At 43.1% G+C, this 23,400-nt stretch overlaps 1 protein-coding gene across 1 annotated transcript; it reads left to right on the plus strand.

The window, feature by feature from the left end:
- The first annotated feature begins 514 nt into the window (after nucleotides 1-514).
- Nucleotides 515-2,066, plus strand: NEUROG1 (neurogenin 1). Its single transcript, XM_073358083.2, has one exon. The coding sequence runs from the start codon at nucleotides 515-517 to the stop codon at nucleotides 1,178-1,180; it is 666 nt and encodes a 221-aa protein (XP_073214184.1). The 3' UTR covers nucleotides 1,181-2,066.
- The last annotated feature ends 21,334 nt before the right edge of the window (nucleotides 2,067-23,400 follow it).

Here is a 23,400-nt window from a genome sequence, read left to right on the forward strand (position 1 = left end):
AGGGTATATAAGGAGTCTGAGGCCAGTCGTGTGCCAAACTCACGGCTCGCACGAGCTGATCGCAGGCGAGAGCACTTCAAAGACAAGAGCAGGCGCGTGTCCCCACCCCACCCCCCTTTTCTTGGGAGCCGCCAAGAGCTGAAGTTGGTCCTGACTTCGCTAACCCTTGGAAACTTTCTCCCCCGCCCCTGGATTGCATCTCTGAGCCTTTGCACGTGAGTATGTGGGCCATGCAGACAGACACGCCTCTCTCTAAATCCAGCTGTAGCATGCAACACCGAGACACCCCAGAGAGCTGCTGTGTCTAGACAGAGCCAGATTGAGCCCTTTAATTTCTCCCTCTAGTCCGCTGATTGATCCCCCCACCTTGCCCCCCGATACAGTTGGGTTTTTCGTTTTTAACCTTCTCGGTTTGGGGTCCATTGCTCGCCCCGATGGGGGCTGATCCCGCTTTGAACTGTCCCTCCCCGCGAGTGCCAGGCACTGACGGCGGCCCGTGTTCTCTCCCCGCAGGATGCCCTCTGCCCCGGAGACCCGCTACTCCGCCGCGGAGAACAGCGGCGACGTATCCTCCTGCCTGGACAGCAGCCTGCGAGCCCCGTCCGAGCCCTCGCCGGGGCCGGGGCCGAGCCCGGAGGAGGAGCCGGGGCGGCGCCGGCGGCGGCGGGGCCGCTGCCGGGCGCGGAGCGAGGCGGCCCTGCACACGCTGCGGAGGAGCCGGCGGGTGAAGGCGAACGACCGGGAGCGGAACCGCATGCACAACCTCAACGCGGCGCTGGACGAGCTGCGCGGCGTCCTGCCCACCTTCCCCGAGGACACCAAGCTGACCAAGATCGAGACGCTGCGCTTCGCCTACAACTACATCTGGGCCCTCTCCGAAACCCTGCGCCTGGCCGACCAGCGCCTCCACAAAGCCCCGCCGCCCCGGGACCGGCTGCTGCGGCCCGGCTACCTGAGCCCCGCCGGCCCGCCCAGCCCCGGCAGCGATGCGGGCTCCTGGCTCTCCACCGCCTCCCCGTCCCTGTCCGCCTGCACGTCCAACCCCAGCAGCCCGGCCACCTCCGAGGACTATGGCTACGGCCCCCCCGAGCCCCTCTTCGCCTGCCACGGCCTCCCCGGGGAGCTGCTGCGGAGCGGCCCCTGCTGCGCCCGGTATCCCCCGGCGGGGGCCGCCCTGTGACCCGGCCCCACGTGCGGGGCCTCCCTGCACCGCCCCCTGGCGTTTCACTTTCGGTTTAGCTGGGGTCGGGGCAGGCGGCGCCCCCCGGGGGGCAGGGCCGGGGGCTAGCCGCTCTGGGGGTCGTGGTGTGATGGGCGATGCAGGCAGAGAGCCAGGTCCCTCTGCAGCCAGCGGGCTATTGTCCGTGGGACGGGCAGGGCGAGAGCTGCTCACCTCGCGGGGCTGGGCGCTGCTCTCCTTCCCAAGCCCCACCTGGCTCCAAAGGCAGCAGGAGCCAGCTCCCGTTGGGGTGGGGTTGGGGGGTGGGTTTTCTCCCCCCGCCTGCGCCCCCGTTTGCACTTTTCTGAACTCCACAGACCCTCCTTTGTTGCTTCCCTTCCCACTGACCGGCGCCCCCCGCTTCAATATGATTTAGAAAGGAGAAGAAAAGGGACAGATTTGCTGCTGCAGACGAGGTGAAAAGTCAATTTTACAATTTGTAGAACTCTAATGAAGAAAAATGAGCATGAAAATTTGGTTTGAACGCCCTGACAATACAATGAAAAGGCTTAAGGAGCTGATCCTGCCGGGTGCACAGCATCCCCTGCCGGGCGCTCAGCGCACACAACCCCCTTTGGCTCCAATAACATCGGAGAGGGCTCAGCCTCTCCCCCAAGGCGTGCTTAGCTTAGCATCTGGCAGGATCAGCCTCTAAAGAGGCAAGACAAGGCCCTAGATTCATGCATTATGGATCTTGACCTCCAGCACTGCCGTCTCGCTTTAAGAGTAGGACTAAACACGGAGTATTCAGCAACTGGGCCTGGTATTCGTTTAATTTATTCAAGATGTTTCATTCATATGAAAATTGTATTTTTGTACATAAAGAGCTTTATTCTATTATGTCTGTGCTATGGGTTTTCACAAAGACATTTGTACCTGGTGTAAATAAAAATTTTAACGTTTATACTTAATTTCTTCAGTGCATTGATTTGATTTCAGGTCTTTTACTTCCACAAAAGAAGCTCCGGATGGGTGGGGGGTGGAAGGAAATACTTGTAAAATGCCCAAGAAATTCTCGACCACAACAGTAACACCACAACTAAATGACAGGTTTTAGAGTAGCAGCTCTGTTAGTCTGTATCCGCAAGAAGAAAAGGAGGACTTTTGGCACCTTAGAGACTAACCAATTTATTTGAGCATAAGCTTTCGTGAGCTACAGCTCACTTCAATGGATGCATTTGATAAAGTAATACATTTGTTAGTCTGTAAGGTACCACAAGTACTCCTTTTCTTCTTACCACAACTAAATGTTCAGCTATGCTCCATCCAGCAATTGTAGATCAGAGAATTTGGATACACCTGCCTGTATCAAACACAAACATTGTCCCTGAAGGCTCATGCTAAGCCAAATTAAAATTTGATTGCATTGGTTTAGCTTCTAGTAAGCCACTACCTGCAGAGGTGCAGGCACTGGAAGGAGAATTTCCTTTGGGGTAACAAAACATCAGCTGGCAACAGAGTTTCAAAGAAAAAGGATTAAAGGGATCAATAATATGTGACAGTTGGGCAGAAAGCAGAAAATGACAGGTGGATGCCTGAAGCAGTAGGTTTGAAGGCTCTGTTTTCAGCAGTATATCAGGAGAGCTTTAAGCTCTTAGGGGATTTGTACCTTTTTTGTCCAATGTGAATCCTCCAGGATCTGTAATATGGGAGACAGATACATATTCTTATTGCTATATATTCAATATATATGTAGTGTGTGTGTGTGTGTGTGTGTGTTTCTATTTGGCTTGTTAAAGAGAACAGAATTCTTATTTGTCTTCACAAAGAAAAAGTTGCATTCTTCTCAAATCAGTCATCCTGACTCTGCAGGATGCTTTTGGGCTGACATTTTTATTTCTAAATCAGATAATTAACTTTCTTAAATCGGTTTGGTCACAAGAATCATTTATTTTTCAAATTTTTAAACTGGAGTAATTTCAGAACATCTGACATACCATTAGCCCTGTGGTGTTCACCGTGGAGAGTTACAGATCTAGAAATTTTAAAGAATCCATCCCTATATTGCACTTTTAGACCCTTCTCTAAAGATCTCAAAGTCCCTTACAAATATGAATGCATTAAACTTCACAATATCTTTGGGAAACAAGGAAGTATTATTATCCCTGTTCTATAGTAGGATAAATGAAGGCACAGAGAAATTAAGGACCAGATTTTCACAAGGGCTTCAGCACACACAGTTGAGGCCAAATTTTCAAAAGACCAGAGCACATTGAATGAAAATCTAGCCATACTATTACAATGGGAGTTTCTGGGTGCTAAGGGTTTTGGAAAGGCTGGCCATTATGCAGACACCTAAATGAGAACTTAATTCTTTTGCAAATCTGACCCCAAGTGTGGGTGCTGAGTACTAGAAAATCAGACCCTCATTGACTTATCCAAGTGGGCGTGCAGGGAGTTAGAGGAAGAGACTGGAGTGCAGTCCAGAGACATTCTTATAAAGATGCGCAAATATGTTATCCACTATCATTTGTTTTGAGTCTGCTCTCTCCACCAACTAGACCCTAGATCCGTATAAAACAGTGGTATGTACCTTATACCATGGAATTGCTCAGAATATTGGATCAAACACGATTTAGTGGATAATTCTGATTTTTTTACTAGATTATGAATTTATTTGAGCGACATCAAAATAGTTCTTATGGGGCAAAGTTCATTTTCCTTTGTTTCTGCTGCAGACAGTGTTTGAGAAGACTCTGTGTTTGAAAGCAGAACAAATGAAAGAAAGTTTGGCCCTAGGACTTGAGCATAAAGTGGATCAATTCCTATTTGGAAACCGGAAGAATACATTTATGGGCTTGAAAATTATTTCAGCTTTCCCCCCTCTATTTGCTTTAATAGCAAACATAGGGTGTGCACGGCCGGATGTTCAGCTCTCATTATGCAGAAGGGCTCTTGGAAGGGAGTCAGCTCAGCCTTTTGCTCTGGAGCTTATTCCATTTCTATAGGCAAGGGTAAATCCTCTATTTGTGACTCCAGCAAGGGGTCTCTCCAATCCTGCTGTAGGTGCACGTGTCTGGGATAGAACACTGGCTTTTCTTTCTCTAAGCCGTCAGGAGACGCACCAGGAAACAAATTCCAAAAACACACTAGCATCCTGGTCCAAGCAGCACGCAGGGCGATTGCTTTTCAGTAGACAGCTGTATGCAGCACTGAATGAAACAGGGAGACCAAGTCGATTATTGCCATTGCATGGAAGGAAGTATTCAAATATAGCTATTCCTAACAACAGGCTTGCAGCTCTGGTTAGATGTGATGATGCTAAACCCATAGCTTAAGGAAAGCTTTACTTGCATGGGATGTCACTTTTTCTGTAGTTAAGACTAAATCAACCAAAAGGGGTTGGTGAGATTCCTCTTCTGTGCAGGATGAAAGGAGAAACAATACATTCAGCTGATTCTGCCACAGCAGATGCAGAACTACTGTGCTCTCAGCTAGAGACAGTTTGATACTGAGTGAGGTTGTTCCCCCTCCACAGTCTCTGCTTCACTGGGGTGTGGAGATAATTGGTTGTGAAAATCCACCCTTTGCTTCTCCTGTATTTGAGTGTGTATGGTGGTGGGGTGGAAAGGAGGGAAGAAGGGAGATTTCCAGACGAGGGAGGGTAACCTAAAACTCCACTTGCTGACCTGCTTCTTTTCATCATGCTTTAAATCTTCATGCTCCCCTCACCCCTTCAGTGCGGGAGAATAATAATAAAGATACTCCTTAGCACTTATACAAAGCTTTGCTTGAACAGATCCCAAAAGTGAGATGATCTCATTATTCCCATTTTACAGGTGGGGAAGTTGAGATGAGTTGCCCAAGGACAATCACCAATAAGGAATAGAACGCTGGTCTTGTATGTGCAACCCTGTGCCTTATCTACAGCCCAGCATCCTCTCCCCGCTAGGCTCTGGGAAGAAGATGGGAATTCTGTAGTTGGAATCATTTATTTTTTGAGTGGAATTTATTTTAGGTGTTTTTAGTTCATCAACAATCAGAGGCCCATTGGCTTCCAGGGGTCACATGGTGTTGGTTCTGGTACTCCAATGGGTTAAGCTTACCTTATCCATGAGAGAGTGCTCTCATAAAGTCATTTTCACTCATTGAAGTAGATTCCCCCTTGTACTAATGTCCTTTTTTGTTTGGAATGGCACCAGAATATGATCCCTCTGTGCCTCAGTTCCCCATCTGTAAAATGGGGATAATGCCATGCCTTCACCTCAGAGGGGTGTTGAGAAGATAAATTCATCAAAGTCTGTGGAGCACTCAGATAGTATAGTGATGAGCACCATAAAAAAGCCCATGAAGAAATTAATAATTTCACCTTCAGAGCAGGGTTTGGATGGTGTGCAGTAAATGAGGCCTGGGGCCACGTATTGAACAACAAGGATAAACAAAATATTAAATAGCTGCTCATTAAATGAGCATCACCCTTCATGTGCACTGAACAGGGCAAGGATCCTGCGGAAAAAATCTTAACTGATCAAATAATTAAAGACTCTATCATAATCCAAAAACAAGGGGGCCAAATTAAAGTAACACTGGCAACCTTAATTCTGGCATTTCCTAACTTCTGAGTGCTTGATTTTGCAACTTAATCTTCTTTTAATGTAGGTTTTGTGTGTGTAAGTGTGTATGTATATATATATACACACACATACATAAATGCAAGTGTGTGTATTCATGTACAGACACAAATAATGTATCTTTTTGTAAGTCCCAATAGCAGCATTATGCTTATATAAAAGTATATGCATGCTGTATACGCAAGTCCCTTAATAATGTCTTGCTAAATAAGAAGGTTGTGCAAATTTTAATTCTGGAGGCAGTAACAGGTTTTGGTCTGTGAAGCAGCGCAGATTTTTTTTGCACCTGCCCTTAAAAGCTAGGAGGTTTTGTATGGAGTAGCCTCCAGGGGCTGAAATTTAGTACAACTCATGGAGATGGAAGGTCATCTAAAGTCACTGGGTCCCAAGACACAGGACTTCAATCTCAAAGGAAAAAAAGATGAAACTTCAAAACACCTCTATTCTTTGTATTTTCTTAACTGCGAGCAGACATCTAGGGACATAATGCAATATATAAAGGGCATATAGCCACCAGAGTTCAGTCTGTGATGTTAATATTCCTAATAGGTAATGGAACCTGCATACTGCATGAGGATTCAATTAGGTTTATACATTAACATGAATCAGAGAATAGTTCTTTCTAGAGTTTTAATATAGGTTTGGACATAACTGAAGAAATCTATAGATCTATCAAATGAAATGCCTATATTCAGAAACTGGCTTTAACAAGTTGCCTTTACAATAGCAGTCTTTGCATTGATTTTATGAAGTTAACAGTTTGGGGAAATTGATAAAAAATTGGATTACAGCATCCCAAATTACAGCAGGTAATTGGTGATCAGAAAATTGTAAATAAAATAAAAACCTTCTCACACACCTAGAAAGGGAGAGAAAATGTTTCATATTAATATTTAATAGTGGAGCTGATAAAATATTATGTAAAAGTAATTTGTGAATGTTTTCATCAATAAGGGACTGATCTAGCTCTGGGTGAAGTCCATTGAAAGACCCCCATTGACTTCAGTTGGAGTTAGGTATGGCCCGAAGATCACTGAGTGTGGTTGGATTTTCATCACCTTACCATATTATTTGCTTTTCACATGTGTCCAGACAACTCCTGGTTAACCACTTTGCTCATTGGAACAAAGGTAGTTTAAGCTTTAGGGCTCAGTGCCCTGAGTTGCTGTGTCTCCTCAACTCTCATTTTAGTCAACAGCACTTACAAGAGGAAGAGAGGAAGGATGGTCCACTGGCTGGGGCCCTAAATTGAGGTTTGGAGACCTGGGTTCAATTCCCTCCTCCAGCACAGACTTCCGGTGAGACTTTGAGCAAGTCACTTAGCTTCTCTGTGCCTCAGGGCCCTAGCTGTAAAATGCGGGTAGGAGCACAGCCCTACCTCAGAGGGGTGTTATTCAGAAAAATAGTCAACAATTGTTGGTGCTGAGATACAATGGTAATGAGGGCCATATAAGTATAGTACCCGCAAAGGAAGTGTCAGGCATTTCACAAAACTGGGTCTTTATATTTTAACCATAGCTAGAACCCTCACATTGCTTTCTAGCAGCATTATTGTCCAGGCCTCTTTACTAATATGAATCTCCATAGATTTAACTTCATCTTCATCTTTATATAGTTAAGAACAAAAGAGAGGGATACATAGGTTCTATCCATATATCTAGGAGTAAGGTAAAGGTGTTTCCATTTAGCTGTAGAAATTGGGCTGGCACGAATAGATGCCTGAGAATAGTATCATAAGACCACCCACTCATACAGAGATTCAGCCAGGAAATGAGTGAAAAAATCCAGCAGAAAACAGAATGCATGCTACCCTTTGATTCCTCAGGCCCCAGTCTTGCCAGCTGGTGTGTGCAGGTGGACACAGCCAAATGGAGCCCCACTTGACTTCAATGGGGCTCTGCACAGGCAGGAGAGTTTGTGCAGAACAGATTGCAGGATCAGGGCCCTAATGATCGCATTAAGTTTGCCACTGCATACTGTTTAATAGTTACCATTCTGTCCTGATAAATCATCCCTTGGCGGCAGCTGAAAGACAAAACACCACCAATTCTCAAGGCACAAGGCACTAAAACTTGGGAAGCAGTTTTAATGGGAAAACTGACTCATCAAATGAAAATAAAAGTGAAAGAAACAGAAGGCAAACAAGCTATTTAGAAATTTGGCTTCATCTTCTCATACACTCAGATTCAGAACACTCTCCTGCGGCTAAGCAGAAGCATCTATATTGTTCCACTCTTAACGGGTTTAATCATGACTTTCTGGATCTCAGATCTCTTCTGAAGCCCAGAACTAAAGGTGGCCATATTCAAAATGGAAAAGAAATGGGGAAGATTGTACTGACTAGACTCTGAGAATACATTGAATGTACAAAATTTAGAAAATCTGAGGCAATGAAAGACTGATCTATTTTCCAGATGTTTTCTTAATGAGAAAATGCTACAAAAGGAGAAGTTAAGAATGTGGTGCATTTTATTTTTATATGAATATGAAATAATTTGTAAAAAATCCCTGACCCCTCTCTTTGGGCATTTTTCAACATGAAAACCTTTGGATTATATTGTTACCAAAAATACAAGTATCAAGGGAGAAGATAATATGATTTTACAAATATTTTATTTGCTTAACATCTTCATTTTAAAGCTTTCTGGTCAGAAAGTCAGATGTAAAATAAGAATTTTGGCAAGCGGATTTAATTAATCATCATTTATGGAAAATTATTGCATAGTTCACTTGAGATAATTCACATGCTACATTTCACCTTTATAAAAGAACATCTGTGTCATCTCTGAATCTAAAACTACATCTAGGTTTTATATAACAAGTCCAATATTTTCTATAATTCCTATGTTTCATGGTGCCAACTGTATACTGCTTGCTAACCTGGTGCATCTTTATGGCTCGAATCTCAAACAATGCTTGGTTTTCAGCCATTAACAAGAACATCTTTATAAGGACTTTTTATTTAATGCTAATCTGCTGTAGATTTGATTTTTCTGTCGACATGATCTGTAAAATAAAGTCTGCCTTAGTACTTGTAAGCACATGAAATTTAATACTATAATTATAGATCTCAGGTGTTCTAATGATCCATTAAGGCTGATTTGTATAGTAGGTAGAGATTATAAGGACAGAAGCAGGTGGGAACTAATTTTCAGCATCAAGAGCTTTCTCATTGGTGGCATATGCTATCCAAAAGAAATCATCTGTAGGGGAAACCCACTAAGGATTGAAAAATTTTACTGATGGTACAGTGCAGTAAGGTAGTTTGGGGATGCAAAAATTTTAGATTGTTGTACTTTGCTGGACATTTTCCTTTATCATCATTTCCCCAGGGCATTACTGAAACACGTGCTGATTTTCACTGATTTAATGAAGTCAAATAAATATCTATCACCCTGATAATAGTGTCCATTATCAACTAATCCCTTTTCTACTTTCCTCCTCAACTAAATGGCATAAAAGTTCTTTTAAAACCATTGGAAATATAAAACAAGTCAGCCTATCTTGCTTAAATTAAAGTAGATTCTTTTAAAATAAAAGTACACTCCATTTGTAACTCAGCTTTCTGGTTTATTCATCTAGTGTTCTAACCCAAATAAAGTTTTTACCCTGAAAAGGTAGAAGCATCAAACAACAAGAAATCCACTAGGGTCTTTGGTATTGCTCTTGACTTTAAAAATCTGGTCCTAGGCACCTTCCATGTAAAGCATTGCAAGGCCTAAGTGACTCAGACAGGTCCCTTACTCAAACAAGTGGTCCTTGCTCATGCAGTGTCCCATTTACTTTGGTCATTGATGTCAATAGGAGTTTTGCCTACATAAGCAGGGTAGGATACAGCCTCTTGTAGTTCTGGTGTTTGAGTGAGTGTATAATTTTTTGATGTAGTGGTTGTACATTTCAACAAGTTAGTATTTTATTTTAAAGCAACAGAGTTATAAGATTTCTAATGGGGAGATTTTGAGTTTGGTCCTTGAATCTTAGTGAATGAGAATATTTTCATCGGTATAATAACATGAGCCAGATCTAGCCTCCACTGAAGATAACAGAAATCTTTCCATTGACTTCTGTGGGTGCTGGATCAGACCACGTTTTTTTGACTTTTATGAACATGCATGTTTTATTTTGAGGCTAGGTGAGTTCCTCTTTCATCTTAACTGAACACATCCAAGGATAATGCCACGCATGCCTTAAAGTTGCCCAGGTGCATTTGCAGAACACAGAGCTTTCAAATGAGTAGCCAGGATTCAATGTGAAGAAGAGAGACACTATAAAAGAAAAGCAGGAAACTTGAAATAACTGGGGGAAGAGGAGAAAGGGGGTTTAACGCTTTCCATAACCTGCTTCATGAGCCAACATTTATGATGGCCATAACTTAGTATAAAACAGGACAGTTGGAAAACAATGAGCCTGTGTGAGCTAGTGGAGAATATGGGGCTAAGATGGAGGCCATGGTTCAATCATGAGCCCACATATTGTGATCTCTCTGGAGTGGGACTACATTCCAGTTACATGTTTGTACGGCACCTAGCACAGTGAGGCCCTAATTATTGATTGGGCCCAGAGATGCTACCGGAGCACAAATTATAAGTAATAATCATTAGGGAACTTGCTAATATTCCTGATCTGCTGCAGCTGAGAAGAAAAGCCGCATAAACTGCAGAGTGTAGCTCCTAAACTACTTCACAGGCCTCTCTGCCCAGAGCTCATTCAGTTAGATGCACTAGTCAATTTCCATCCATACCACCTCCTAACTCAGATGACCTTTTATGGTTGAGGGGAAGGAATGGCCCATATCTGTATATGACTCCCAGTAACAACCATGTTTGATTGCTTTGCTTTGTGCTTGCAGAATGTTGTTAATTATTCATTTAAGCTTATAAGACTGCTGATGTCTGTGAATATTTCCCAAACACAGATTTGGCAGGCTGGTCAAGACTTCACTAGCTTTTTCTTGGATTATTACATTCTAAACATTCCAGGTGATTTTTACCTAAAGATTTCACAACATTGCCTTCTAAGAAAACATTTAAAGCCACCTAATGGCAATCCCAGGCTATTATGGTCTATAATGATTTGTTGCACAAATAACGGATTAAGTTCCATCTGTATGAGTTAATTGGACTAATTTGTACAAACAAACAACTTATTTTACTTCTCTCAGTATGGCAGATGTCAGAAATCAGCTGTCATTATACAAATCTTCTTTGCCACCAACACCAACAGAAATGTCTGCAATGGCGACTTTGAATCTAAAGTTAGAGCAGCAATCATTTGATCGGGCATTTAATTCCTTCATCTGACATGTTTTAAACTAGTCTTCCATTTGGAATCCCATATAAATTATTGTGTTCATACACAGCCTTACTGGGAGTGGGATTTTCAAAACCATGCAGCATTGGTCTAACTCGGCTTCTATTGAAATCAGTGTCTTGCTTACATTTTAGATTGGCTCTTCTTCGGGAAGTTTCTAATGTACAAGCTACTGAGTACCTAACAACCACAAAGATGCTCAAATTTTTCTGCATACAATATTGGACAGACCTGACTTCCCACTAAGCACATCTGTGGAATTCCATGAGATGAGGATAATTCTTTACTCTTACATAGCACCTTCAACTGAGGTCCTCAAAGCACTTTACAAATATCTGTTAATTACAAGTCAGAACAGCCTCCAAGGTAGGAAAGCATTAGTGCTGTGATACACAATAAAAAAGAAGACATGCCTTAGAACACCACAGGCCTAAGGGAAAGAGTGCAAAGGCTGCAGCTAAGTGGCATAACCATGAGTATTAGCTGTCTTTGGAACGTTGAATTGAGAAGTCATGGCTGTTCTACCCACCACGGGCAGCCATGAACCAAATTAAGCAGAAAATATATGATTCCCCATCGTTCCAGCCATGATCCCAGGCCTGTTTGGCCATCAGCCTCCCAGGTCTGGACATATGACCCCTAAAGCTCTTCCCACAGAAAAAGAATTAGGGTTGTCACAGAGAGCCAACCCCACCACATTCATCTCTGGTGAGTTTCAGATGTCCTGTGACTTGAATGAAAATAATGTGTTATGTAGTGACCATGTGCTCCATGCTTTATAGGCTCTTTATAGGCCAAACCCACAGCCATGATGCAAAGAAAACAACTTGCACTGGAAGACCCAGAAAAGGGAATTAATTATCTTAGATTATGTATTTATTTATGAGTCTTCTGCAGTAATTTACTCCACACCTTAGTATAAAGACTCAGGGAAGAGACAGGTAGGGATGGAAGAGCTGGGGGCTTAGCACACAGGGATTGATAGGCTGTTCCAGGCACAGGGGGCAGCACAGAAAAAGGCACAAAACAGGAGTAGAACTAAAGATGGAGATAAACAACAGAGCATCAAGGCTGGCGTTGATTGTAGAGCAAGGCAGATGGGAAGGAATGTAAGGGCCTAGATGCTGGGGGAGCTACACAGGACACGGACGAGAGGTTTAAACTCAACACAGTGGTGAAGGGGAAGCCAGCGGCAGAATTACAAGGGCAATGGTGACATGTCCTCATAGATAAGTAAAGAAGATAATTTTAACAGCAGCATTTTAAACAAGGAAGGGGACTGATACAGGTGTTAAGAAAGCCAGAGAGGAAGAGGTTGCAGAAATCAAGCAGGGAGATGATCAGGGCACAGACAACTGTTTTGGCCATCAGGAAAGAAAGAGTAAGATTTTCCATATTTATTTTAGAGGAAGAAGAGGGAAAATCTGGCCTCAGCCTGCATGTGCAGGGAGGAAAGGCAAGAGTCAAAGGCAACCCAAAGGTGGCCATACTCAGTGACAGGAAGGATTGTGGGTATTGTCAAAAACAATGAAAAGAGGCGGAAGGAGAGAGGAGTAAGGACTTCACTCCCTCTTATTCTTTGCGCATGACACATAATTTAGTCTCCTGAGAGCTGTGATACATTGGTCTAAGGTCAGTTGTTTGGGTTTAGTGTGTGGGTGTTGGTGGCCTGTAATAAATAGGAGGTCTGATTATGGTCCCCTCTGACCTTAAGTTCTATGACTCTAAGGAGAAAAAAATAAATAAATAAGAAGAGCTCAGTTTGGCCATGTTAAATGTGAATTACCAGCAACTAATTCAGAAAGGCATGTTGGGGAGAGCATCCGAAAGGTAGGACCAATAATAATAATGAAAATTATCAACAGCATCTGAAAGATGAACTGATTTTACTGCAAAGCCCTTTGTCATTTAAATTTCCACATAAAAACATTTCCTTTTGATATAGCAGAAATATTTTTCATGGGACTTTGGTATTGCCAGTTTACATGATAATGAATGGAAAGCAGCCTCTGATCCCTGCCATTTAGGTCTAAATATGAAACAGAAAAGATAAATCTCACTTTGGCCTCTGTCACTTTTTGGTCTGCACCCTGGAATTCAAAGGAAACCATTTAAACTTACAAATTACTTTGCCTAGATACAATGGCACTGTGATGTGTTGAAGACAGGCATCTATAAGTGGCTGGATACAATTTTTTCACCAGATAGAAGAAATCGTTTATTTTTCTTTCTTTGGTTGTCGCGTGGTATAACCTTGTACAAGCTATTTAAATAGTTCCTTGGCTTCCGTATACAAACTTGGGTGTGTAAGTTCCTTGTATAAAATAATATTATGACAAATGATGTTTTTCCTACCCAGATACCAGCTTCCCCGGCCCCACATGCCCATCCTTTGCTGTTTTAAGAAGTAACACTTCCCTGTCACAGCGGTAGTAATGGATCTTCCTTTTAAGTTACCCACTGCTTGACCAGAAGAGCAAGTCATACACGTCTTGTTTATCCAAATCACTGAAGCTCTTTAATAGGTTAAGAAAGCGGCTAATTAGTATTTAATCAATCTTTTCATGTGGTACAGTTTCCTTCCCTCCTATTTGTAATGAAAATAGATGTATGTTTCCAAGAAACATACTGATGCCATGAAGCAACAATGACCTCTTGATAAGTCAAGTGGCAGCTAATTAGGTCTGAGTGGTCCTGGAGAAGAACGATCCATGTTACCTGAACGGATGTTGATCGTCACCTGCGGCACTCTCTCTGTCACATACTAAACGGGAAGCACTTGTTCAGAGGCTTGGAGACTCACAGGAGCGTATCAGATGCATCAGCCTGGCAAAAAGAATTGTCAATCAAGCAAAGGCTGGAGCAGCTGCACACATTCAGATGGAGCTGCTGGAAGCACTGTGTGTGTTTTCTGCTAAAGGGGCTTCGGAGAGGAATGAGATAAATATCATGGAAATTCTAGACACCCAGTTTCCAGAGCTAAACAGATGTGATTTTTTTTAACAGTTAAGATAAACCAGTAGACACTCTTGCACCTGCATGTAGCAGAAATATCTGAATCTCTTGGATTTATGATAAGATGAACTTTACAGAGTCAATTACACTATTTGGTCAAATGTATTGAAAATAAAAGGTGGCAGCTCTTTTAGAATAAACACATGTGAAACGATAAAGTTTCTATTCATTATGTAACATGTCTATTTGATCTTTTCTGCAAAACATCTTTATACATGTTTTGTTTCTGCAAATCGTCTTTATAAAACACAATCCCTCTCATCTTCCACCGTTAAAATAGTCCTAATAGATGCTTCGACACAGAAAAGTCAGTTACACCAACATTACTTCACAGTTTAGACAAATCCCCCAAAGCAAGGAGGATCTGAGTTCGGTACATCGATGCTGCAGTACATGTTCCCCTTATAAACTGGGCCCAACAACATTTGTGATGTTGCACACCTTATGTAACTTAATACTGTACTACCCACAGTGATACACAAATAATGTACATCCATTCACCTGATTAACACATTTTTGATGGTTAGACAGTCTTCCAGTGGCATGTAACATGTTTCAATGTTCTGGAATTCGCTGACAAAGGCCTATGTTGCTGTGGAACACCTAGGAACAATAGGACTGAGTGAAGTGCACTGTGACAGCATGGATTCTGGATTTCTTTCCCCAACTTTGGGCCTGATCCAAAACCCATTGAAGTCAGTGGGAGACTTTCCAATTAACTTCAGTAGACTTTGGATCCAGCCCATTATCTTTAATGGAGGTCTGTTGGCACAATGTTTCTCTGTAGTGTGATCTTTCCACATTGTCTTCAGATATCTTTGAGCAGACCCGAAGTTGACAACAGATGTTATGAAATAATTTTGTATACATAGCAAAAAATGTGCAGTGAAAGACCCACTCAGACCTTAGTTAGCAGAAATCAGCAGAAATCAATAGTAACTCCCTTGACTTCACGAACTGAGATCAGAAACTTGCCCATGGTTGTATAATGTATTCTTTTCCATGTCAAAGACTCAGACAAAGTGAACCATCATTTGAGTAGCTGTTATCTTTTTGTGCATTTGACATTCCTAGAACATCCTCCTGTTTAGTACATATGTAGAAGTAGACATGTTGATAATGTTTGATGAAACTCTGGACTTGCTTAAAGAAAAGGAGTACTTGTGGCACCTTAGAGACTAACCAATTTATTTGAGCATGAGCTTTCGTGAGCTACAGCTCACTTCATCGGATGCATGCCGTGGAAACTGTAGCAGACTTTATATATACACAGAGAATATGAAAAAATACCTCCTCCCACCCCACTGTCCAGCTGGTAATAGCTTATCTAAAGTGATCATCAGGTGGGCCATTTCCAGCACAAATCCAGGTTTTCTCACCCTCCACCCCCCCACACAAATTCACTCTCCTGCTGGTGATAGCCCATCCAAAGTGACAACTCTTTACACAATGTGCATGATAATAAAGTTGGGCCATTTCCTGCACAAATCCAGGTTCTCTCACCCCCTCACCCCTCTCCCAAAAACCACACACACAAACTCACTATCCTGCTGGTAATAGCTCATCCAAAGTGACCATTCTCCCTACAATGTGCATAATTAAGGTGGGTCATTTCCAGCACAAATCCAGGTTTTCTCACATCCCTCCCACCCCCATACACACACAAACTCACTCTCCTGCTGGTAATAGCTCATCCAAACTGACCACTCTGGACTTGCTTAGGAAGCCAAATGTGAACCACTTAGGGGAAAGACTGATTGGCACCCTCTAGTTCCCAATCACCCCCAAAGGCTCTGAAAGATCTAAGAACTCATTTGCCGCTAAAAACAATGGGAAATGATTATTGACCTAGAAGAAAAACCTTCTGGCTTCCTCTCACCCACTTAAATACTTACACACAACATTCACAGGATAAAATCGTGGATAAAGAGAACTGGGGTGTAAATAGAAAAGGAGTACTTGTGGCACCTTAGAGACTAACCAATTTATTTGAGCATGAGCTTTCGTGAGCTACAGCTCAAGCTCATGCTCAAATAAATTGGTTAGTCTCTAAGGTGCCACAAGTCCTCCTTTTCTTTTTGTGAATACAGACTAACACGGCTGCTACTCTGAAACCTGTCATTATGCAATGGGATGTAAATGTGGCCTAACTGATGTCAATGATGAAACTCCAATTGATTTCAGCAGGGCCAGGATTTCATCCCCTGATATTTCACCAGCAAAATCAAAGCACTCAGGTGGCATTTCCGAGAAGCAAACAGGAATTAATTCAGGTTTTCTGTTGAACAAACTTCTGTTCAGTAAAAATGAGTATGAATGGGAAGACTTTGGCCTTCCTGAATTTGAAGGAGACTTGCCTGAGGAAGGTACAGCTGTGATACAAGATGGACTTTAATGGCTCGGTTGTGCCACCCTGGGGGCAGATGGAGGAGAAAGTGCCTCACAAGGAGAGACAATGTTGGTCTGTTTTCTTGACATGCAGGTAGACTGTGAGAGCAGTAGCAGCCTTCCCTTGCAAGTCAATTGGAGCTGAGAAGCCTCAGCATCTCTGTAAATCAGGTCCCTTATTTAAGTCCCTAAATATGGATTTAGCAGTTTAACTTCAGACGCTGCAAGCCTGAAAATGTGGGTCTCTGATCAGAGAAATACCAAACTCTATATTTCTCAGATGCACCCGAAAAATCACCTGAGCTACCTGGTAACGCTATTTAAATGATGTTTCAGCACAATATTTGCCTGATTAAATGGCTAGCAACCAGCCTAACAAAGCTGGAAATGGAAATGTCAGATCGGTTGCACAGGGAAAGGAGAAGGAAGCTTTCAGCATAATTTCCCCTGATGTGGTGAATGTTTCTTCCTCGCATTATAAATCAGAGATGGCCGTGCACAAGTCCGCTTTTCGGAGGCATTCAGAAATGATGACATTTCCCCCTCCTTACTTTTGAAAACACTGAATTACTGCCTTTGAGTCCCTGTCCATTTTTCTCCAAAGTTACCATGAAGGGAAAAGTATAAATCACACTTCTAAGTGGGCCTGGCACTCTGCTCACACACACAAAAAAGAGGAGAAGTAATGCCATAATGTAAAATAGTTAAAAGCTTATTAGAGCCGTTCAGGGCAGTATGATTTCCACTTTGTTTCAGAACACCCCAAGCCCGTCCTTTCATGCTATTGTGAAGGCAGCAATTCAAATCTCCCTTTGTCAGTATGAATGGCCCCTCTTAAAGCTCTTTTATGCTAACATATTCCCTACAGGCATATCCCCTTTAGCTCTATTACTGATTTACCCAAGTATTCAGCCTATACCTTCTGCTTTTCTTTTTCACTTACTAAAGTTCCAAATGACACGAGCTCCAGCCTCTCTTTAGTCCCCCCCCCCCACACACACACCCTTTCTCTAGCTGACATGTGTAGCCCCCAACCCAGGATGCTACTGCTGTCATTACTATATATCTCACCAGGGAAAAATAGAAGAGACTTTTCAAATGATTGATTTTTTTTCTTCCATTTCCTGCCCTTTCTAGGCCTGGATTTGTTAGCACAAACAACTGAACAAGGATACATCTCACCTACCCCCTTGTCCCCACCAGCCCCAGAAAGAGACTTGAAGGTGGAGGGGGGGGGAAATTAGAGTGAAAAAACCCAAGTGGGCCTATTACCTCTACTTATCCTAATTAGACTTGCTTTGAAGGGCTATTCAGAGACCCTGAAAGGCTGTACTCTCCCTGAATGGCATTGTGTAATGTTTGCAGAGACATTTGCATCTGTTTGTGGTTCTGAAAATAGCAATGGATGCTTTCAAGGAAGCAAAAAAGCCACCAATTTCCAACCCCCTTCACTCCAGTCCCGGCCCCCTCCATGCAAACTAAAATTATGCAGCTGGAGCAGGGTTTAGATATGAGACACTAAAGTGGGGTTCAAAGATTTGGAGGATTCTACGCTGGTCCAAATTTAAACAATTGCTGTTAACAATGCAATTTTAGGCATAAAATCTTCTAACTCGACTAAATCCAGATGACACAGAAACAGAAAAAAAACCCAGCCTTTAGGTAAACATTAGGCACCCTAACAGGATAGAAAGTGTGAAATCCCTAAAGAGGTAGAGAGAATAGCTGGCAACACAACCCATGCTTTCATACGCATATGACCCTGATCATTTGACTCTGGACCCATTGAGGTGATCAGCTGGAGGCGTGAATGGGCCTGCAGTAGAAATACACCGGTCATGTTTGCTCTTTAAAAACCCTACAGAATAGAGCTACATAAAAACAGGTTTCAGAGTAGCAGCCGTGTTAGTCTGTATTTGCAAAAAGAAAAGGAGGACTTGTGGCACCTTAGAGACTAACCAATTTATTTGAGCATAAGCTTTCGTGAGCTGTAGCTTATGCTCAAATAAATTGGTTAGTCTCTAAGGTGCCACAAGTCCTCCTTTTCTTCTAGCTGCATAAAAGGGATCAATAGCAAATATTTTGGGGCTAAACTTTCGGACGATCAAGGGGGCCGTGGTCATGACTGGGGCCTCTAGGCGCTACCAGGATGCTAATAAATCATGATAATCGTATCCGTAGGGTCACTGCTGGCCAATCCACAGCATACACTCGAGACAGGGGATGTGAATGGGACAAAAGGGTTCATTTGAATACGTGCTGAAAAGAGAAGCTAAAGTTGAGAAAGATGCTGTGACTATACAAAAAGAAAAGGAGGACTTGTGGCACCTTAGAGACTAACCAATTTATTTGAGCATGAGCTTTCGTGAGCTACAGCTCACTTCATCGCTCTTCAGGAGTCACGGGCAAAGGAGGTTTCTTAACTACGCAGGGAGACCAGAGATGATATTTGTGAAGCACACTCGGGGTGGGGGAGCCCAGACTGCTTCTTTCTTACCTTGCCCTTGGCTATGTTCAGATGAGCACTTTAGATGTATTAATCACTGTGAGAAAGAATGGGATAAATGTGGTCTTACGCTGGAAAGTGCTTCTCAGTCAGTCTTCAGAGACAGAGGGGGTCTCTGCTGCTCTTTCCCGACTCTTCCCCTAGATTTCTGAGATCAGATTCCTGCCTCATCACCCAGAGGTTCAGCTCAGGGTATGAACTCAGCAGTGGCAATACAGGGAAGCGCGAACAGATTTTTCTAACTTCCTGCTGTATTTTGCAAAATCAGGGGGTGGATCCCTAAGGTTGTTTTTAATAAAGTCTCCCAATTTTGCAACACTGACACTGATAATTTCATCAGATAATTCCACAAAATGTAGCAGGAAAATAGACTAGACCCCTGTGGTGGGTTCTTCACCCACTGACTGTGTTTTTTCTTTTGTCCGTTTAACATTTGTAAATATAAAATAATCTCTCAAATGCTCCCATGAATGGATGGCAGATTTTTTTTTAAAGAGAATTGCTTTTAAAGATATGTCTGTGCCTTTGGAGGCATGGTGGTGAACACCTGGAGGATCTGAACAGCAGGGCCCAAAGCCATTGGAAGCAAACTGGTTTACAGTCTCTGGAGTTTTAAGAAAGGAATTATTCACCTGTTTCCAGCTCTCACCATTCTATCACAAATCTGACACTATTTGGTGTTTTTATTCAAGCCCAATTTTCTGGAATCAAAAGATCACACCAGAATCTCAGTTTTTGTTCGTCATCATCATCAAGGTAAATCCCAAAAGGATCTAGCCATCTTGCAGATCAAGCACCACCCAGGTCAATCTCTAGCTAGGTCCTTCAGATGGTCTGGTTGGATGTTCAGTTTATGTCCATCACTGGCAATCTTATCATATCACCAAAAGTTTTGGTGACCACATGACCGCTGGCCATGTTGCAGCATTCCTTGGTATGTAATAATTACAGCATTTCCGTTTTTTTGTTTTGTTTTATGTAATCTCATGAGATTGGTTTAAAAATCATAATGGGGAGGGCAATTCATGATTTTTTCAGGGCCAACAGTGTGCTTGGAGCTGTACACACAGGAAAAGATGCTGTTCCTGCTCTGAAAAGCTCACATGCTAAGCAGTAAATCAGGGTGTTTAGCCATAGCCCTTGATTGGGGCATGATGTGGAGCCATACGGGAGGAAAACAGGCAGGGAGTGTGTCATCTTCTCTCCTCCCCAGAGCACAAGGCGTTAAGAGCTGCATGCAGGAAGCCATTTGCAGTGCTTAACTTTATTGAACCTCCTAATTTATAGACTCTACATATTCTTCTGTGCCTACAGATGGAGCTCTTTCTATTAACTATCTAAAGATACACAGACAGATCTCTCACAGCACCCTCTCATAACACTGAACAGAGAAGTAACAGCAGTACCTCGAGGGCAAATTTAGAGCACCCAGCATTAGAGACACATTTAATAAAGAAGGTCAACAGCGCGTTGCTTCATAATTATAAGATGCCAACTAAGTCACCATTTCATTTCTCCAAGAGGAACCTGCCTTGGACATCTCCCATAGTAAGTGACCTGCGAGTGTTCATTGCTTCCATGCTCTTATCAGAAGCCAGAGTGGAAATGATTGTGACATCACATGTTAGTCATGTGACAATGCGCAGGAGTCTTTTCCTGTTAACTCTGAACACAGAACTTGATTAGAATTAGAAAGTGTGTTGGACCAGATTCATCCCTGCATTGAGCTGAGCTCAGGTACCAAAGGGGGAGGGGTACCGGTGGCTTTATTAATATTGATTTGTTGTATTACAGCAATGCCTACAGGCCCAGCTGGGGATCAGGGCGTTGTTGCAGTAGATGCTGCATCCGTTTAGGTTATGAGGATGGCAAAACTCAGTTTAGGAGATAGATGTGAGCAACAGGTCTGAGCAGAGCAGTGGGAGCCAGCAGCGCCTAAATGCTATGTGACATTGACACGGGCTGCTCTCTGTGGCCTTTCTGCTCACTTCACCAGTCTCAGGTACAACATGGGATGATGATACTTCCATACCTACCTCTCAGGGTCGCTGTGAGTGCTAATTACTTAGGGCCAGGCTTCGGCCTTGTCTAAACTTAAAAGGTTTGCTGGCATAGCTATATTGGTTAGGAGGTTAGGGGGTGATTTTTTTTGCTGACATAGGTCTGTCGCTCTGCTGCTGAGTGTATCTAATGCTCTGCAAAAGCCAAGGGAGTCCACATGTTTCTTCCAGCTAAGAAAAGCAGAACCACAAGGGAATGAGTATTCTCAATTAAGAACTCAAACCTTCCAGATGTGCTTAACAAGCCTGTAAGTATAATAATCATCATGTGCTCCAGCTACAGAAAGAACTTAAGAAAAGAGAGAAGTTTGTGAAAATCGTACGTTTATTTGTGTGTGTGGGCGCGTCTGCACGCGTTTCCCCTCCCCCTCCCCTAACGTTGGAACTGCTATTTCCATTTCATTTTGTTTCCCTTGAGAACACACCATATTTGTGTTCCTCTTTCTCTAAAACACAATGGACCTCTCCATTTCCTAGGACTCTGGTCACACAACCTTCAGATCTTTACAGAGTGAAGTTGCAGGGGTCAAAGGTCACCCAAGGGCATCGGTAACAGACAAAGTCTCTTCAGCTGCTAATGTAAGCTGTGGCAGCAGTGTTCTGAAAGCACACCCACTTGAGACTAGCTACAAACCACTCAGACATCTCTAAAGGCTTATAATGTTGACTCTTCTGTCATTGGATCCAACCTGACCATAAGCCCCGAAGGTATGGGGGAGCTCAGAGACACTTATTCAGAAAATTAAATCCCACCGCTACCATTTTTTCCATGAAGATAAATTGACCACAAACAGAAGAAGGAAAAATGCTGCCCTCCTCCTCTCTATTCAGCCGCTGAAAATCATTTATGTTATTACAAACAATATCTACGCAGATTTATTAGACTTTTGACAAAACCCTGCTTTCAGCTATAGTTTTGTCAAAGAAACAAACAGCTTGTATGTTCACCCTACCTTTCAAACAGAAGGGGTAGCAAAGGAGATGAGGTCTGTTTATTTTTAAACCCATTGTTCCCTGGGACAGGAGAGCAATGCTATTTTAGCCTCTCAGCAAAGGTTGTGTGAGTACTTCTGTACGATAAACGACCTTTTTGGAGGGGGTTTATAACACAGCCATAAAACGCCTCTTAAGATTGGTCGCTGATGTGCAAGTTTTCAGCCTAGGAATTATTTCATTTAAATTGGACAGGTAATTTTTAATTAAACGATATATCTGTATTATAGGTAGAACTGGTAGCATCTCCTATATATACAGTTCCACGACATGTCCCATTATAAGGCCTGTTTTCTGTTGCTTAAAACTTCGCCAAATTTATTCTGTCCACTGAATGAGGCCGAAGTCCCATGGGAAAAATCGGATGTGATCATGTAATTAAAGACTGAATCCTAATGCGTACACACAAGGGGGCCAAATTAAAGTAGTGCCCACAACCGTAATTCTGGCATCTCCTAACTTTTGAGGGCTTGACTTTGCAAACTGAATGTTCTTTGAACATAGGGTTTTTTGATATGTAACACAGACAATATATATGGATTGATATATACACGTACTGCAGCTTTAGATGTATTTTTGTGTCCCGACACTTAAACAGAGCTTTCCTCTTCTAATGTCACTCGCTCATGAGTGAGCCAGCTGACCTTTCTTTTTTTTTTAAATAAACATATGGACCCAGCAAGTTACAAATGGGAGCAAAGTGGTTCGAGCACATGCATAATTTTGCAGCCCGGCTTTTCGCTCATGTCAGGCCCAAACACACAAAGCAGGCTGAGCCCCTGCTTGTGCGGCAAGCAGGCCCCTCAACTCCAGGAGGGGGACGGGCACCTATGCAGGAGGCCCGTAGCACCTTACGGGATCAGACCCATTGTGTTTTAATCAGAATCTCAGCTACGGTCATAATACCTCCATCATGCACGCTAGCTCAGGTCCTGCCCGCTCCTCGCAGAGAGCAGAGGTTCCCGTAATGCAGCTGAATTATTGCCGTTCTGCTACACAGGCCTGGCAGGCCATCAGGAGCCCACAAAGGGTTGTAGTCTCCTGCTCCACGTTTCCCGCTGTCTGTGCAGTAGCTCTTTGGAGGCAGGGCACTGTGATGATGGTGTTCCAATTCCTCCCTCCCTCTGTGGAGGAGGGTGCTCCGGCCACATATCCTGCTCCAGCCTCCAAGGGTATGTCTACACTGCATTTAGACACCTGCGTCTGGCCCGTGCCAGCTGACCTGGGCTTGGGTGAAGGGGCGGCTGTTTAAGTGCAATGTAGACGTTTGGACTCGGGCTGGAGCCCGAGCTCTGGGACCTTTGCAGGAGCCCTCCCACCTCGTAGGGTCCTTGAGCC

Source organism: Lepidochelys kempii, chromosome 8, assembly GCF_965140285.1.
Source record: "Lepidochelys kempii isolate rLepKem1 chromosome 8, rLepKem1.hap1, whole genome shotgun sequence".
NCBI classification, from domain to species: Eukaryota; Metazoa; Chordata; order Testudines; family Cheloniidae; genus Lepidochelys; species Lepidochelys kempii.

What these genes read in the sequence shown, in the direction of transcription:
- NEUROG1 (XM_073358083.2), top strand. Translation starts at nt 515, where the DNA reads ATGCCCTCTGCCCCGGAGACCCGCTACTCCGCCGCGGAGAACAGCGGC.